At 43.8% G+C, this 17762-nt stretch overlaps 1 protein-coding gene across 2 annotated transcripts in view; it reads right to left on the reverse strand.

Moving 5' to 3' along the window:
- The window catches only part of rdgB (retinal degeneration B), a 56364-nt gene that overhangs the window by 28004 nt on the left and 10598 nt on the right, over nucleotides 1–17762 (reverse strand). For both annotated transcript variants that reach the window (XM_077654097.1, XM_077654096.1), the window contains exons 6-13: nucleotides 10464–10689; nucleotides 9934–10041; nucleotides 9722–9838; nucleotides 8533–8893; nucleotides 6451–6658; nucleotides 4714–5072; nucleotides 3588–3757; nucleotides 2277–2447 (exon numbers count right to left, since the gene is read on the reverse strand). In XM_077654097.1, coding sequence (XP_077510223.1) covers nucleotides 2277–2447; nucleotides 3588–3757; nucleotides 4714–5072; nucleotides 6451–6658; nucleotides 8533–8893; nucleotides 9722–9838; nucleotides 9934–10041; nucleotides 10464–10689 — 1720 coding nt within the window. The remainder of the gene's footprint in view (nucleotides 1–2276; nucleotides 2448–3587; nucleotides 3758–4713; nucleotides 5073–6450; nucleotides 6659–8532; nucleotides 8894–9721; nucleotides 9839–9933; nucleotides 10042–10463; nucleotides 10690–17762) is intronic.

Genomic DNA, 17762 nt, shown 5'->3' on the forward strand with positions numbered 1-17762 from the left:
TCCAATCTGCTGCAAAATGACCGCCACCGTTGTTTGCCTAGGTTCTCCAAATAGCGCTGTATTTGCCTCTGGGCACGTCGAGAGGCCCGGAGATCCGAGACATCCTTTGTCCTCCGGTATTTTCTTTCTGCGCGCCGACGAATCGCCCGAAGCTGCGCGTAGATCACATCCACTGGTGCTGTGGAATTTGGCGCTGAGATATTGCGTGTTGCATCGTGCATGGCCGAAATAATACGCTGTTCCACATCTGTTGGATCAGCGAGTTTCCCACAGGTTTTTTCTAGAACAATGCGGAAAGCACTCCAGTCGGTGCAACGTATTTTGGCATTTGGAAGACGGTGAAACCACCGTAGCTGCACATACGTCGGTATGTGGTCACTTCCATAACTTTCAATATCAGCACACCACGTTGCGAACGATGACAGGCGCCTGGATACAAATGCAAGGTCCAGGCAGCTGCTGTAGGTAGTCCCGCGTAGAAATGTCGGCGTGCCATCATTGAGCAAAACGAGACCTGCATTGTTCATGAACGTGGCGATATCCCGTCCTCGAACGTTCGTAACGGCGCTTCCCCAGCCGTGGTGATGCGCATTGAAATCTCCTACTATTATATGGGGTTCCGAAACGCTGTCAAGTAGCGATTGTAGTCGTAGGGCATCAAATCGACCCCTTGGTGGTATGTAGCCACCTATAATAGAGATTGTGCGCCCATTCAAAGTCACAGTGATTGCTACATACTCGTTGCTACTGCCCCCAGGAATTTGATGCCGAACGTAAGTGAGGTCACGACGGACGCATAGTAGTACCTTGCTCAAATGCCCAGCCGCTTCAGAGAGGAAACTTTCATAACTGGACAGTCGAAAAGGAGATGTGATATTAGGCTCACATATTACATGCACCGGAAATCGGTATTTGAAGATCCTCTGCCTGAGATCTGCTAGGCGGCCTCGCAGACCTCGAGCATTCCATTGTAATATTGCCGATCGAGAGATTCTCTCCTGCAGTGAGGGTGCTGACGACGGTAGAGCCATAATTTTGACTGCTATTAAAGGGTGGCAAGCACCGGTTCAATAGCGTCTAAAATTTGGACAGCAGCCTTAGCAATTGGCGTGTCCACTCCAGCAATTATCAGCCGTAAGGTGCCTATCAGCTGTTTCAGCATCGCCCTGATGTGATCATCTGTTGTCGACACAGCCGGCGGACGCACAGGCGGACGTGTCACAGAGCTTACAGTACGCGATGGTAGAAGTGGCCACTCTGCGGGGTCCTCCTGGGGGGTTGTCAGTCTTGGCTCTTGCGGAGCTGGAGGCAGTGGCTTTTACGCGGCAGAGCGGTCGCGGTCCTCCTGATGTGTTGACACGTCATTTACTGAGCTCAATTTCTTCTGCCGACTTCGTGTCCTCCTCCTGGAGCGACGTACTGCGATTGCTGCTTCTCGGTGAGTAGAATGGTCTCTCACCATTTTCTTCAAAATCTTCATCTCTGTTTTCACCTTCGGACATTCCCTAGATGTTGCCTCATGAGGACCTTTGCAGTTGGCACAAACTGGAGACTCAATCGTACATGTAGGTCCATCGTGCACGCCACCACAACGCGGACATGTTTTCGTGCTCGTACACGCAGCACTTACATGTCCAATCTTCTGGCATTTTCGGCACTGCACCGGTCGGGGCACATAAGGACGCACTGGGTGCCTCACAAAACCCACTTTCACATGCGATGGTAAAGTAGTACCCTCAAACACTAGTTTGACACACCGTGATTTGCCGAAACGATGGATGTCAGTTATGCGAACAGAACTTGATAGCAGTTGCACCAAGTCTATATCATTGATCTGTATGTCCACGGCAACTGCCAGAAAGATTATATTACAAATAGCCTGGTCAAAATTACTGCCACCATCCATAAAGCGAGAGGTTCCACTGCCCCCTACTCCCAGCCGTGGTAACTGCACGTATTATGAGCCTCCCTTATTCAGATGCTTTAACATGAAGATCACTGCTTCAACTGCACGTCTCTTTCCAACGATGCCAACATTCTCTAGAAATAAGATTTTTCTTGTGGACTAGTTCGAAGCACTTCACCTAGCTCCCTCTCTGACTGTACATTGTGGGGCAGGATTAGGTAATCTGTATAAAAGCAAGTGCAGTTTGCGCTGAAGCAAACCATGGTAAAACTGCATACTTGTGTAATGCAGAAGCCGAACAAGCTTGCTTAGACGTATAGCAATGTGAATGCTGGCCTTACAGACCAGCCAAGCAGGAGGCAAAACTCACATAAGTGGATCGGCTGGCCATCGCCGAGTGGGTACTTTTGGTACCGGGGTACATTTACGGGTGGCAGCTGGGAAAATCGGGCACTCAGCAAAGGTTCCAGACGTGCTGCCAGCGGGTCCGTGGGGTGAAACAGGTTGTACACTTGTGAGCACTGTGGCCGAGGCAGAGGAGCTGAAAAAGAATCAGGATGAAAAGTTGGGCTCCGGGTGTTTGCACATAGAGAAGACACACGAATGCAGTGAGCAGCATGAATACAGTGAGCGGCAATGATTGAGAGACAAAAAGCAAGCCGGTGTGCCAAAAATCATATCCACTGCTTGCTTCCTTGGGACAGTGTTGCTACCTATAGAACTGTCACTAAATTACACACCAGTCTTAAACCTAAACAACAGCGGACCAAAAAAAAAAATCTATTTTGATGGTAACAAGTTGAAGTGTACATCTTGAGAAAACAACATAATCCAGTAAACTATCGAGTGCGTCTCATGCGCAAAAGTTGAGAAGTGAACGAATAATAAATTTTCAATCATTAAAAGTGGTAAGGAAAGTCTGTAATGAATTCCACCCTTTTACAACATCAAACATACCATCCCATAACATAATACCATCACAATTCATAACATCAAGAGACAGTTGCCTAAACCAGCCTCACATGACACAAGCATGCTCCATTTTAAACGACACCTCAAGCATATGACATCAATCCCTAAAATGCTTTCAGAGGAGACAAACTCCATGTGTTAACCATAATCTCAAATGAACCCCGTAGGTTATTATGTAATATTAAAAACTGTGGGAATAAATGCTACAGATATAGTGCTAACTCTCCTAGACAAGCACGGGGAGTTACCATAGTCCAGTAAGCATGACAATAAGAATATATGGGCTTCTAGGATAACAGCTTCTATTGGTAATAATTTCTCTAGCATCTTACTCAGTCTAAAAATCAATATGTGCTGTGCATCAAAATACGCTACAAAACAGAAAGCGACAAGAACCCATTTTAATAAACGGAACATGAGCAAGGCCAAGGTTGTGCAACCACAAGTGCACACCCAACAAGTGTAGAGAGTATAAAAAAAAAATAACAGTGCTGGTACCTGAGTCAAGCATCGGTGCTTCCCAAGACTTGCCCTTTCAATGAAATACTGAAATGTTCACACCACACTATGTGCCTGCCTGATGGTGTCTGCCTCTCGTAAGCGTAACGTCTTCATGCAGTCTCAGGAATGACACTCCCTGTTTCACCACACTGTTTTTTCTTGATATTTTGTACCATGAAAGATTTTCCCTACAGATTTCTGCACCTACCATTCTTGTCATCAAATGAGAGCATCTTGCGGTAAGCCAGCACCAGTGCAATGGGGGAGCCAAACATAAAGAAGTCTGACACCTCGAAGTCAAACCGGCCGTGGCCCCCTTGCTCACTGGAGCACGAACTGGAGCGCCGGGGAGGAGGGGCACTGAGCAGTCTGTGAAACCTGGAACACAGTCAAGGAAAGAAAAGAACTGAATGGCATCATCACATAGTAAGGCAAGGTCGCATAAGCCACTGTGCCATCAACAAGACTGGAATAAGGCAAGGCAAAGCAGGGGCAGCCACGAATACATTCTGGAAACTCTTCCAAGACAACACCTACAGCTACAACTGCTTGGTATGTGGCCATCTGTGGTCACATACGGATGGCTTTTACAGTGACAGATGTAAAAACACTCCAGTTCATTCTACTGCCAAGAATGGCTGCACGCATGAAAAATGCCTATATACCTGGGCAGTACGATGCTACCTGATACTACAAAAGAAACTTGGCAGCAGGTCATATGACATAAACTGATGCTACATGAGAAAAATCAAACACGTTACCTATCTGATGCCACTGCTACACTGCTGGTATACAGTATGTGGGGTTAAATAATAATAAAAATAGGCCATAGAAAACGAGAAGAGCAGTATCTGTATCAATAAGGGCAGGCACCTGAACCATGGTTCAGTGGGAAGCTCCAGATTAATTGAAGGCTCCAGATTAATTCTGACCACCTGGGGTTCTCTAAAGTGCACTGATATTGCACAGCATATGAGTCATTTTTGCACTCTGTCTTTATTGAAATGTGGCTGCTACAACTGGGATACAACGTCAGAGCCTTGGGCTTGGCAGCCAAGTACCACGGCCACTGAGACACTCCCTGCAGAAGTTCATTACTGTGCTTTTGTTGCAACTGCTACAGCCACACTATCCCTTATGACTATACATGGAGCGCTGAGTTTCTACTCCTCAGCTTACTTGTGTCAACACAATCCAGTGCTACTTCGATGTCTTTAGCTGTCACACAGATTCAGAGTTACAGCACTAAGTTCATCACTGTTCCACCAAATTCACTCTTCGGAAACCTGCAGAAATGAATTTTAAAGCATTCTCTGCTTGCCAAAGCAACTTACGATGTTGCTCCTTCACCCATGCCAGTGACCTCTGATGCAGTGGCGGCTGCCGCAGCTGCATCAGGAGGATGAGACGCAGACTTGCGGTAGTTACGTGAGGGGGTCCCCTGAGCTGCAGAAACGCTGCCAGCAGCTGCCGCTGCTGGTGCTGCTGGTACTGTGCCACTAGCAGCACCATCTTCGGCATCCTCGTTTCCACTGCCATCACTGATGGAGATGAGAGGGTTTGGGCGTGGGGCAGAGCTTGCATTCTCTTCGTTGATGCTGTTCTCACTGCCATAGCGGCTGCTCATCTGTGCGGCCCGGCAGAGCGCATCAAAACCCAGGATAGAGCCAACGCTGTCCCCAATGAGAGCAACCTGCAAGGAGGGACATGTTGACTATGACATGGCCAGTAAAGGGAAACGTGACCGGTGTTAACATAATTTTTGTGGAGAAATGCAGTATGCAGGCAACAAGTAAGAAATGAAGGCATAAGTTAACTGTTTCCCACATAAGACACAAGCTCTATATAAATTATCCCTTTCGATGCCGCATCCACATTGGTGGACACAACCTGAACACTATCAAATCCCTCATGCAAAAGGCACAGTGTCCTCTGATGAGGATGCAGCAGAGTGTAATGAGACTTGAATAATCATATGCAAAAACACATCAAGTCGGGCATGCCAAACGAACGCAGGAGATCATTTTTAAAATGGATGCTTTCATGTTTTATGACAGCTCCAATAAATGTCCACTGAGTGCGTGTTTTCATTTGCTCGTTTTGCAAGCATGAGCGCCTTAAGGTGCTTAAAATAATCTGATTTGTTTGCTTAACGACTTCGTGTGACAGCAATCAGCCAAAAGAAATATAACTGAGACCTCAAAAGCAGTTCCGAGTGACAACGTGGATATACCAGGCCCGGCAGAAACTGCATAATTAATCATCAGAGAAGGCAGAAATTTTTTTCTCTGGATTCTTGGTACGTTCCTTTCGAAAATCTGAAATGTTGAAAAAATTTCCTCCCATGGGATAATAGTTAGTACCTGAAGGGGTTATATTGAAGAGGTTGAGGGGTTGTATTGAAGGAATTGAGGAAAAAAAATTGACAAAAAAAAGAAAGTACTAACCTTGCAAGAAGTTCAAAATAAACAGAAAGAAAAAGAAAGAAGAAGGACAGAGAAAAAGATTATGGTGACGACAACGATGAAAAATTATGTATTTTCATGGCACAAGGGCTGGTATGGCTAAACAGCAGCATGGCACAAGATATCTTCGTCAACACAACGCGGGGTCAAAGGCCCATTTCCCAAGCCTTTCATCCCAGATAAGTTGAGCACGAGGCCAGGGGAAGCTTGTACCCATTGTATCACCAGCACTGGCACAGCACCGGGGATCGAACCTCGCACCTCTCGCATGCGAGGTGAATGCTCAAGCCACTACACCACCGCTGTGGTATGGCACAGAAAAAGAAGAGGAAGGTGTGGTTCAGCACTGCAGTTACCATGCCAAAAACAATGTGCTCTTGCACTTCCTGCAGAACTGCTTTTTGTGATCTGATTTTATCTACCTCCACTTTATGTTATCGGCCTCCTGTAGTCTGTTTTGTTGCCACAACCAGGCATATACAAGCGCCAGTCCACCGCAAATTCTGCCATAAAACTACTGCACAAATTTAACTTCTCGATGTGCTGAAAAGAGGACAGGCAAAGCAAATGTTTCTAGAAACCATCACAAGCAGAAAGTGACAGTACCTGTCCTGCAAAGCCCTGGCCCTGTTCCGACTTGAGGAAGTCGTGGTATGCTTGGTTGGCTGTACAAACAGTTCGGGATACAAGGTCCGGGTACTCTGGTGAGGAAACAGCAAACAGTGGCAGAGCACCCAATGGTATTGAGTCTTGGTGGCGGAAAGCACCACCATCCACCGCTGATGGTGATGCCTGGAAGCTGTAAGGGCTCAGGCTGCATGTGAGAAGGAAACGGAGAAACACACGTCAGGGGGAATGCATACTAGTGAGCCTGAATGTGGAAGACAAGTGTAAATAATTCCTTTGTTTTCTCCTTTTGCTATGCTGAAAACGAAAGTGGAAGCAGCATTCCTTGTGCCTCCTAACTTACATTTTTAACAAGAGTTGCTGTCCCCCATCTTAAACTTTCCCAAGCATATACATCCGATTACAAAAGCTGATGGAGCACATATGCCATGAGGAAATCTTTGTTCCTGTCTTAAAGAGACCATGAAATAGTATTTACTCAGGTTAGGAAAATTGCAACGGCATTCCGTACCTCGTCACTGCAGCGCAAAAATTTTTAAGCTAGCTTTATTAACACCAAATATACTAATTATTAAAAACGATCCTGCTCCTCGCCTACCTCAACTCATACACACTGACGTACTAGAAAAAAAATAAAGAAAACTGGTCAGAACTGCACCCTGCTGCGTCCCGTCCCACCCGCATCACATTATGCATGTAAAGTGAGAAGGCTCGCCCAGATTCCCCACTTTATATCAGAGCGGGAGAGGGGACTAAAAACACATGGTGAGGTGCCATCCCAATTGTTTCGAGCAGCAATTTTTTAAAATTATTTTTAAATAATAGGATCCACACAGAGCTTTTAAATTTGACTTGAACACTCATAAAGACAACCTCTACAGATCTGTTTCATTAGAATATGATCATCAAAATCATTTCAGGGTCCCTTCAGAGGGCAGCTCTGGGGGATTTTGAGTGGATAGCCACATCACATTCCTTAGAGTCCCGTCTCTCTTACACACCGAACAGTTTTTAAAATACTGAGTGCAACTATTTTAAAACAGCCAGAACAGCAAACCAAAACCATAACTTAGTCCTTTCCTAGGAACACTGCATCACGCGACGCAGCGATGATGTCACAAATACTACTAGAAAAGTACTTGTACGCATGATGAATCACTGAAGCAGCCACTGGAAAAAATGAATCCCTTCTTAAAATGCCTGAAATGACCCAATACAAGCCTCGAACTTTTGTTGGTGAACCAAAGACCAGAGTGTTAATGTGTAGGCAATGTAAAAAATGCTGCATTGCCCGCAAAATAATCTGAACTGAGGTCATGGAAGTGGCAAATGTTAAAAGCAATTTGTGCCGGAATGAAATGTTGCACGGCTGCCAAACTTGGCAGACATAATCAGGAATGAGAGGAAAACCTACAGTATAAGTTTCACTAGAATATGGTAAGCTCGAAAAACCCTTGGAGCTGCCCTTTACGAGGTCCTAAAAAAACTCTCCTCAGCCCCATCAGTCGTCGTTATTCTTCACGGGTTTTGTAATGTCTGGACAGCACCTGCTGCCCTGCTGAAAATAAAATGTCACTAGTGCTGGTTTCCTTGCATGAGGGGACAGGAAAGTGCATTCACAAATGCATCACTGAAAAGGAACATGAATAGGCACAAAAGGGTTGAAAATTGGGCGAGTTGGTACGAATTAATAGTGCTGTGGCTGATTATCTTGAAAGAGCATCAAACTCATGATAACAGGTAGATTCGTGGTGCTGTATCACGTGTAATTGCCGGGGCACTTTTGTAGCCTTGTTCTGGACTGCGCATGTAACCGTTGGCTTTTTCTATATATTTTCTGTGCTTACAAAATTTTGTCAGTTGTTAGTGAGCACTCGTGCTGTCATCACTCCGTCTATGTCCTTGTCCATGTGGTGCCACAGCACTATGAATAGGTACAGAGAAAACGGACCAGAGACAAAGAAGCGGTAGCATTAATGAAGGGTGTTTCAGTGCCTCGTTCAAAATCAAACAGCTGCATTTGCAGGCCTTTCCTTCTTGATGTGTTCATAAAAGACTCACTTGGAGAGAACTGCCAGTGCCTCGGCACAGGGTGCCGGGCAGCTCACTAGGCGCAAGGCGACACGCCCCAGCATGGTCGGGTAGTGCTGCCGAATGGCCGAATCCAAGGCAGCCCGGAAGGTGGCCAGATCAGCTGTCTTCGGGGTGGGTCCCTCGGCGCCAGAGTCCAGCACGTTGCCAGCATGCAGAATCAGCACCAGCACCGAGGTTGGGCAAGGCGTCGCCGACACTCCTGCCTGGTGCCCCGGCGACGCCGTCGGAGAATCCGAAAGGGAAGTTGGTGCACCCGTTGTCGACGCCGAGCGGCCAAAGCTTACCGCATGCGTCCGCCGGATGTGGGACGCACTAAATATGCTATCCTCTGCGGGAAGAAATGTGCATCGAGAGGAAGCGCTGTCACAGCACTGAGATAAACATGTTTTTGAATGGGCTGTCAGCAGGCTATCAACAAAAAAAAAGCCTCCAATGCGGAAGTCACAAATATTAAGTTTTTAAAGCAACTGACACCACCAAAGAATGTATAAAAGCAAGCTAAGCTTCACTTTCTGACTTGCCACTGTAGTGTAACAAATACGAGCAGCTTGGAGCTAGTTCCGTGCTGGGACGAGGAAAGCAATGAACTATATATGCTCATTAAATCTCTCATAGTAAACACTTAAAATGAGGTATTTGATTAGGGTTTATTAGAATTTAGATGCTTCGTAGCATGTCCAAAGGTGGACTTAGCCATTACTTTTATAACAGAGAGCTAAGCATAGAAAGCCTGCACCTGTGCTCATTGCACAAAGATGCAAGCTGGCCCTTTTCTGTATAGTGGTGGTGTGCTTATGTCAGTGCCAATGGGGTGCTTCCCCTATTGCAAAATCTTGCTCCATGGTCACAGCTAAAGACCTGCTCATCTTGCAACAAAATAGGCAATGTTGTGCAGGGAGCTCATGCCCAAACCTATCGACAATGTAGCAGTGCCTGAGGTAAACAGGTGTGTCACCGATATCTGGAACAGCATTACAATGCAGACTAATCACAAAGCAGAAAAAATGACGCACTAAGCTAGCTGGAGACCACATATATACTGTGAGTTTCCAGTTTCTTGAACCCCCCCGCCTTTCAGCTAACATAACAGAAGACACTTAATGCAAGGAGCGGGTGTAAATAAAGAAAAGGTAACTAAGGTTCTCTTCTTGCTCACCATCTGGCGTGGATGCACCGCCGAAAATTCCACCTTTCTCATTTTCCGAGGAGACCATCTCCAGAGAACTCCACTTCGTCATCGGACTAAAACCGTAGTCCTCAGTGCCACAGATGTCTGCAAGTGTACCCACGGCACAAAGACAAGTGTAGGGAAAGCGACCTGTACTGAACCCTTTCTACGCATTCAAGAAATCAAGAACGAGAATGTACCTTCAGCATCAAAAAACTCGTCATTGGAGCTGCTGTCCGATTCCCGAACTATACTCTCCATCCTCCAGTTGGCAAGCTGCAGGTCAAAACTTTGCGTGGAGCTTCCACCTGCATGGCAGAGTTCGTGTTTGAGCCAAAACAAGCCTTTCACGCCTGAACACAACTTTGCTTTTTCTCAGCGAATGCAGCCACCTTTGGTAGTTAAAGAGGAAGCCCATCCCTCTCTTGCCACAATGTTGCCTAATGCATGGGACCAAACAGCAAAAGCTTCCCGCAAGCTTCCTTGATGAATGCAATTATTTCCAGCTAATGTAGCAGGACACTGAAGAGAGAACACTTTTGGCTTTGTATCCCCATGTTTTCAAGATCGCTCCACCTATTGCCCAAAACAGAAGCGGCCTGTAGACACGCAAACAATTTCAGAGTGCAGTTGATTAGATGAACCTTTATACCCACCAGCAAGCAAAGTGAGGACACCATGAAACTTTTCACCTAATGACAAGCTCAATGACAGCTCATTGCCAACTCACTGGGCGAATGGAGGGCCCCCTTAGAGTTGCTCCTAACCCAGGACTTGCGTGGGCCCTGGGCATGACCCCTGCCATCAGCCGGTTTGGAGCTTGCAATGTCCGGCTCTGGCTCTGGCTCCTGAGACAGCCGTGGTGGGCTGCGGCTTTTGGAGCGCGCTCGGCTGGCTGGTTTCACGGGGTCACCCACCGTCACCTCTTTGTCCTTGTCTATCACATTTAGGTCCACCTTTAACGAGACAGAGAAGGCAGAGAAAGTTCTTTCTAACATTTCTTCCCGTACTCCGCTTCCATGAGCAAATCAAAGTGCATTCATACATTCAATCAAAAATTTTAAGAAAAGAAAAAACAGTGGTTTGGTCAGAATATTTAGGAACCCAGAATCACTAGTCTTCTTTGGTGCTAGCCAGTATGCTCCAGAGTAGATTGTAATAACATTCTCTATGTAAGTAGAAGAAGCAAGGGCTGCATGTCAAGGATGTGCTATATTTTCTGAAGCAACATGCTCCGTTATACAAGAATGCCTAATAGCACCCAAGTTGCGAAGGAAGAGTGTAGAGACTTGCACTAGACTTCACCATTTCTCAATCAGGGGCAGCTGCAACTGCAATCACTACCCACAGCTAGTTCACTTGTAACACGTGTTCATGGTCTGCTGCAAATGATAGTTGCAAGCAGAATTTCTTGTTTGCAATTTCCTCTCCTTGCTCTGTACCAAGCTACACACGAGCTTAAAACTTGCAAAAATTAAATGCTGATCAGTGAAGCCAGAGTACCAAATGCAATTTTAAAAAAAAAGGAATGTTAGGAATTAGACATTGCAGATGCAAGAAATTATGGTCCTCATTTATCGACCAATACAAATGCATTAAGAGGATATAAAGTATCAATAGCGAATATATAAAAGTTACTGATGATGGATTGTTGGATCCTACTACATAAACATACAAGCCAGCACATGCCTTATTGCTGCCGACGTCATACGGAGTGCTTCAGAGTTTTGTCATTACTTTTCTTTTCTGGTCAGTGAAACCATGGCAAAACCGAGATATTTTGTAGCAGTTACATTCAGCTTCCTGATAAATAATGTAAAGCTATGATAATTTTTATGAATTTATTAGCATTTATAACTTGCATCGTCCGAGTCATATATGTGCTTTGTCGTTACGATTTCTTAAATATACACTGCCACGCATGATGTGAAATAATGGCATTAATAAACAAACATGAAAACACATAAAATTGCTTCAACCTTATGCAAAAAGCAAAAATGTCCCCGACATTTGAGTCCACTATCTGGCTTGATCAATCATGCATTCAGAGAGAGTATTGTTGTGCAAGCAATAATGAAAAATAAGATGAAGCTTTCAGAAAGTAGGAGAAACGAGAGAGTTGACTTTGATAGGCACAGTGGTTTTCAGTTTATCTTGAGCCAAAGGAAAAGCAGTTTACATCTTTCAATGGCTTGTCTTGGCTTACCTTTAAATGTTGAGTAATGCATACTCAGACTTAGATGAAGAAAGCAAATGATAAAATGAGATACATATCCACAAAAAAAAGAGACAAGTGAATGCAAGAGGGAAAGTGCACACAACATTCACTTTTGTCATGCAAAATAAAATATAGGAAAGATGACACTCCTAAAAGTATGATTTGAACAAAACCAATTTTATTTGCACATTTTCAATTTTGCCACTCTTATTTAAATTCATAATCAAGGAGACTGTTCTTGAACACACCATCTGCCCAAACAAGAAAATAAAAAGTTAAGAACTTAAACAACAAAACAAAACTCTGTCACTAACATCCCAAGTTCCGAAGGTACTGCCTCTAGCCACCACCTAGAATGCAGACATGTAATTAAGTACACTGCAATAATAATGCAAGGTAAAAAACACAAATGTCTACGATTTTTTTCAATAAAAACACAGAAAAGGAAGGTCCATGCATTCAAAGACAACAAAACCATTATCTTTGCAGTAAAGAGTGTACAGGACTCTTATACCCTGCTGAACCACTGGTATTATGCCATCAGGACGACCAGCACATAGCTTAGAAGAACAAAAGACAACCCTACAGAAACAGCCCTTCGGGTGTGCAATTGTCTGACCAGTGCAAAAAAGATGGAACACACACACATCAAAGTAACAAGAGGTGAGCGAGAAAGATCACAGCACGACAATGACTGCAAATCCTAAAACAGCTTTTGGTATAAGCATTCCCCCACTCTCGTTCAGGAACGAACGAAAATAAATGAAAAAGAACAACGAAACAAAGGCCCATGAAGTCTCACTTCCCGGGTCTTCAGTGAAAATGTACTCGCTCAACTTGTAGCTGCACAACCCCCACTTCCCTTTCATGGTACTGAATGCAGCGACCACAAAGGAAGACGGAGAATGTACAAAGCTGCACAAGGCTGAGAGAGGACAAATCTCCCACAACGCCCGTAACGAAAGCAGCATGCAACGGGCTGGTTGTCATGATGTTGGAGGAACAAAGACGGTTCGCGGTTGGCTAGCTGAATTCCCACGAACCTCTTGCAATTGGCACCACAAACCGGCACGACACATTATATGCAAAGTCACAAACGCTAGTAACAGGGACAAAGATAAAAAAAAAGCAGGCCACTACACATTGCACTTCACCCACAAGCAAACAGAAAACGAACTAGAGAACACAAATAGTGCCACTGCAAAAGGTGCAGTTAGCAAACAGTATATTGGACAAACAGTATATTGGAGGATATTGGGCTAACATCGCAAAACAAGGCTGCCTTCAGGAATGAGCACTCTACTAAGTAGAAAGAGTTGCACCAGGCAGCTAACTGCTTTGCAAATGGCTACTGACAAGACTCCCACAAAGATAAAAAGTGTGTAAAGTGAAAGCAACATTCCAAGTAAAAAGGAACACGTTGGAAAGCAACCACAGCCGAAACCCTGAGAGTAAACAAGGGAGCAATACTGGAAACAAGCAAGAACGAGAAAAACAACCCAAAAGGAAGGTGCTTTGGAAGGGCTGCCATTTGCACTGCATATAATTTGCAAAGCAGGTGAATTTAGAAAGGAGTGTCACAACACCTTTAAGACATGCAAAACAGGTTCAGCGATGAAGTCATGAGACATTGATATATAAAATCACACTCTAGAGTAGTCAGTAACAATAAAGCAATAATTAAAGGTTAATGAGTAAAATAAAAGTCAAAGCACATCACATGCTCATATAATCATTTGAGCCACAACCCAGCTTTCCACGATGAACATAACATATCAGGAAGATAATCACAGTCCTTATTTGTCCAACTATATAAAAATATATGCATCATTTTGTCTGGGAACTGCCACACTAATTACAGTAAGAATTTCTTACAATAAAGCAGAACATAAATCTCACCGCAAATTCTTTTTGAGTATTGGTGCAGCAGATTAAGTAAATATATGTGTCAAAATTTCAAGATCTGAGCATTCTGAAACATGCAGCTGTAACATAACCAGAAAGCAGCATTTTAAAAATTGCACCTGTCTAAAGAGCTGAAAGGCTCCTAGAAATTTTTTCACAATAAATGCTCGAAAGCAGATTTTTTAATTTTTGTGACTGTCGCTAAAAGATTTTCATGATTAAATCGGAGACCATTCAAACATTTGGCAGTCTGATGTGATTATAGTACAGCTTAAAAAAAAATAAAGGCTATTTCAAAATCATCTGCAAATTCTGATGCATCCATGCAATCCCTCACTCTGTATATCAGTGAGCATCAAGTCATTACTGTACAAAGATGGCAGCAAGGCAATCTCTTTTGCAAGTTCTGGTTTATAGCTGAACTGTGGTTGGCAGATTGCAAAAGAAGCAAAATTCAGGAGTGAAAAAATTTGCAGCGGCAAGTGCCCCCTAAAAATGACAAATGTGACGAAAGAAGAGAAGGCAGAAGAGTCAACAAGCCGGATGCGTACACTTCGTCATCACTGGCTTTCTTAATTAGGTTTAGAAGTGTTTAGAGCTGAGGACCAATCTTGGAAACCGCAGTTGGGAACTAGAATATATACTCAAAAGAAGTCAGTTACAGTTGGTATCACATTTAAAAAACCACAAACACAAAAGCTGCAGTGCTCTGAATGCCACAAATGAGGTCTGAAAAAGATTGAACAAAGTTTCAGTGCATTTTAAATTACACTCGTTTATAGGTTCACTCTATGGGATATGTGCCCGATGGTGCCGTGAGAAAGCATGAGAAATCAAGCATGTCCGAAATTTTGGGGTCCTAAACATCAGTTTGTGACTGCATTTGCCTCCCTTGCAGCCATAATAGTGCTGTAAAGTTTTAAAAAAATAATAGCCGTATCTGAGAAAAAGTTTCAAATTAGACTGGTGACAATCACAAAAGCATGACAGTTTCTCTCTAACACTAATCCAAATTGCTTTCTTAAGCTTCTAAATGCAGGAATCCAAGTACTTACACATATCCATTGATAAGTTACGTGCTAGACAAAACGGCCATTATTCAACTCCAGGTATAACGATCTAAGACTAGAAGATGTAAAAGTAATTGCACACGATTTTTTTTTGGTTAAAAAGAAATGTAGTGAAAGAAACTCTCTTGCAGGAATGCTCTGGCACAAGGATAGTGGAAGAGAAAGTTTATTTAGAGAAAGAAGAGAGAATTTTGTCAAAATGATATAGAATAAGTGAAAACACATACAACATAGCACTAATTTGCAGCTAAGTTTATAACAGAAACAAAGTAATTATTATTCTGCACAGCATTCTCTCTATGTCCCTCCTAGCTTCCTAGTATATCTCTCTCTTTTTTTTTGGAGGGGAAAGGGGGGGGGGGGGGGGGCAATAAATGCTTGCAGGTTCGCTGTGCTGCACATACATGTGCAGCACAGCGAACGTGGGTCTACTGAACAAACAAAAGACACAAGAATCACTTGGTTATTGTAATAAACTTAGCTGAAAGTCAGCGCTGTATGTGTGTGTGTGTGTGTGTGTGCCTTCACTTTCTGTCCAAGCCTTCTCTGAGCTGCTGTTTTTTAAGGTCTGTCCACTGCACCAACGTGCCTAATACTCTACACTCATGAAATAGGAACAAAGCTCTGACACCAGTTAGGTTCCATACGCCTTGAGCTTCGTACAAAAGCTGATTCGCTATCCATTTCCACACACGTGGCAAATCCACTTTTTGTCACACAGTTTTTCCAGAAAATGCAATCACCACCAATCCTCTAAGACTGATGAAATAGCCAGTAAGTGGTTTCACCTCTGCCTACTACAAAGCAAAAGTGTGTTGAGCACCACTCAATGGCTAGCACAGCAGATGTGCAATCACACACTAAAATGTAATAAAATCTACAACACCTATCACTGCCAAGTCAATCTTCGAACAGTTTCAAACCCCAGCACAGCTGCCACAGAATTCATAAAAGTCAAGTTGTTAAGGATGTTTTTTTTTTTCTCACTGAGTGTACAACAAAAGAAGCTGGTATGTTTCCTTCTAGCCTACTGTCAAATACTTGCTTTTGCATCCCTAGCCAGGGTACCGACACATCTGGTTTCATGCACCAAACAAGTGCACTCTAGCTATAAAGCTTGGATACAATTTGGACACAATTTGGACCCAACTCTGGAGCAAATTACGATGGGCTGCACTCCTACTATTATAAGCCACATGACTGGAACTATATATGAACACTATTCTGCGAGGAATCGGCACTGTCAGCTCTTTGCAAGATGCAACACTCTCATACTTTGGTACTGTCACATGTGACAAGGATATTAACACCTCCATCGTTTATATACAGGGGTGTGCAAATATCAAATGTCTGGTAGCAAAGCGAATCGGAATAATAAAAAACGAATTGCAAATTGATTCAAATATTTTTGAATAATTTAAAATATCAGTGCAGGTAGCTCAAATAAAGACAAATGCTTTTTCACAAAACAGCGACGCAAAAGAAACAGAGTGCTAACAAACTTTGGTTGCACCCATCATCATCATAATTTACCTGTAAGGCCTACCAGGAATCAAATAAGGCAGTAGTAATAGTTATTAACTTGATTTTGTAGACTAATGCCTCATTTACAATCCTTCAGGTAACAACCGCATTCAGTGAAAAAAAAAAAAAGTCTAATAATCACAGCTTGACTTATTTTGCACAATAGAAAAGAGCTAACTGAATGGCAAGGCGCAGGGCACTGTTGACAAAACACAACATGCTGGCTTGTGAAATGAGCACAACAGCTGCAACATGAGGAGCTACATGAGCAGGACTTCACACTACCTCGCGATATCTGAAGCGTCGGTTGCGAAATGCCACCCGAAATGTGGCGTACATGGCGACACATAGCCCGCTTAGCCCTTGTGTATAGGTTTCACCGGACTGCAATCCCCGCGATGGGATCAAACGCTGTCGCAAACCAGTGGCTCAAAAACAAACCCACCCGTTGGCTACTAGGCATACCCCAACCTGTGTGCCGCCACGTTGCATGTGGTGGGACTGTGCGGGCTGGCTTCGAGGCCAATTTTCTGCCGTGGCCTAAAATATACATCTTCTAGACTCTAACTCATGAAAATTGAGAATGAACAAGCAGTTATCACAAAAAACAAATGCAGCAGTGCACATGGGCCACGACTTCCGTTCCACTATCCTCCACAAGCTGAGCTGCTTCCATGCGCGCTGCGTCTCTTATCGTAGTGATCTAAAACGATCGAGAGGATCACTGCCAGTCAAGTTCACAGCCAGTACTCGACTGCATTGTGGCACATCTCAATGACGTGCTTTGGGTGTTGCACTTCATTTTCCAACCCGCTAGCGCACAGCTATGAGGAAAAAATAAATTAACTTATGTGACAAATGCAAGATATAGTACTGCCATTTGGAAATGTCTCGATGTTTCACTGTGGGTTTAGATGAACGGGAAATTTGTACTTTCTGAACATTTACAAGGTTTGAATACCGAAAGTGCGGCCTGAACCGAATCAAATAGCAAATACTATTTGCAATTAACTATTCGAAGCTTCAAATGTTCGCATACCCCTATTTGTACAGGCTGTTTCAATTAATGGGAACCAGAATATTTAAAAATCGTCTTTCGGAAGTACAGAAACATGGTTTCAGTGGCACTGTAATACCAGTGTGGGTGGACACCACAAAAACAGTTGAGTCGTGCCAACTAGTAAGCTGGTCAACAGTTTTAATGATTAACTTCATAACTATTAGAGTTAGGTGCCTAGGTGCGATGACATATTTGTAGCTGGCCACTAGTAACGGCCATTTACAATTTAAAAAGCACGATTGTATGTAGCAC

The sequence above is a fragment of the Amblyomma americanum genome, chromosome 2 (assembly GCF_052857255.1).
Source record: "Amblyomma americanum isolate KBUSLIRL-KWMA chromosome 2, ASM5285725v1, whole genome shotgun sequence".
NCBI classification, from domain to species: Eukaryota; Metazoa; Arthropoda; class Arachnida; order Ixodida; family Ixodidae; genus Amblyomma; species Amblyomma americanum.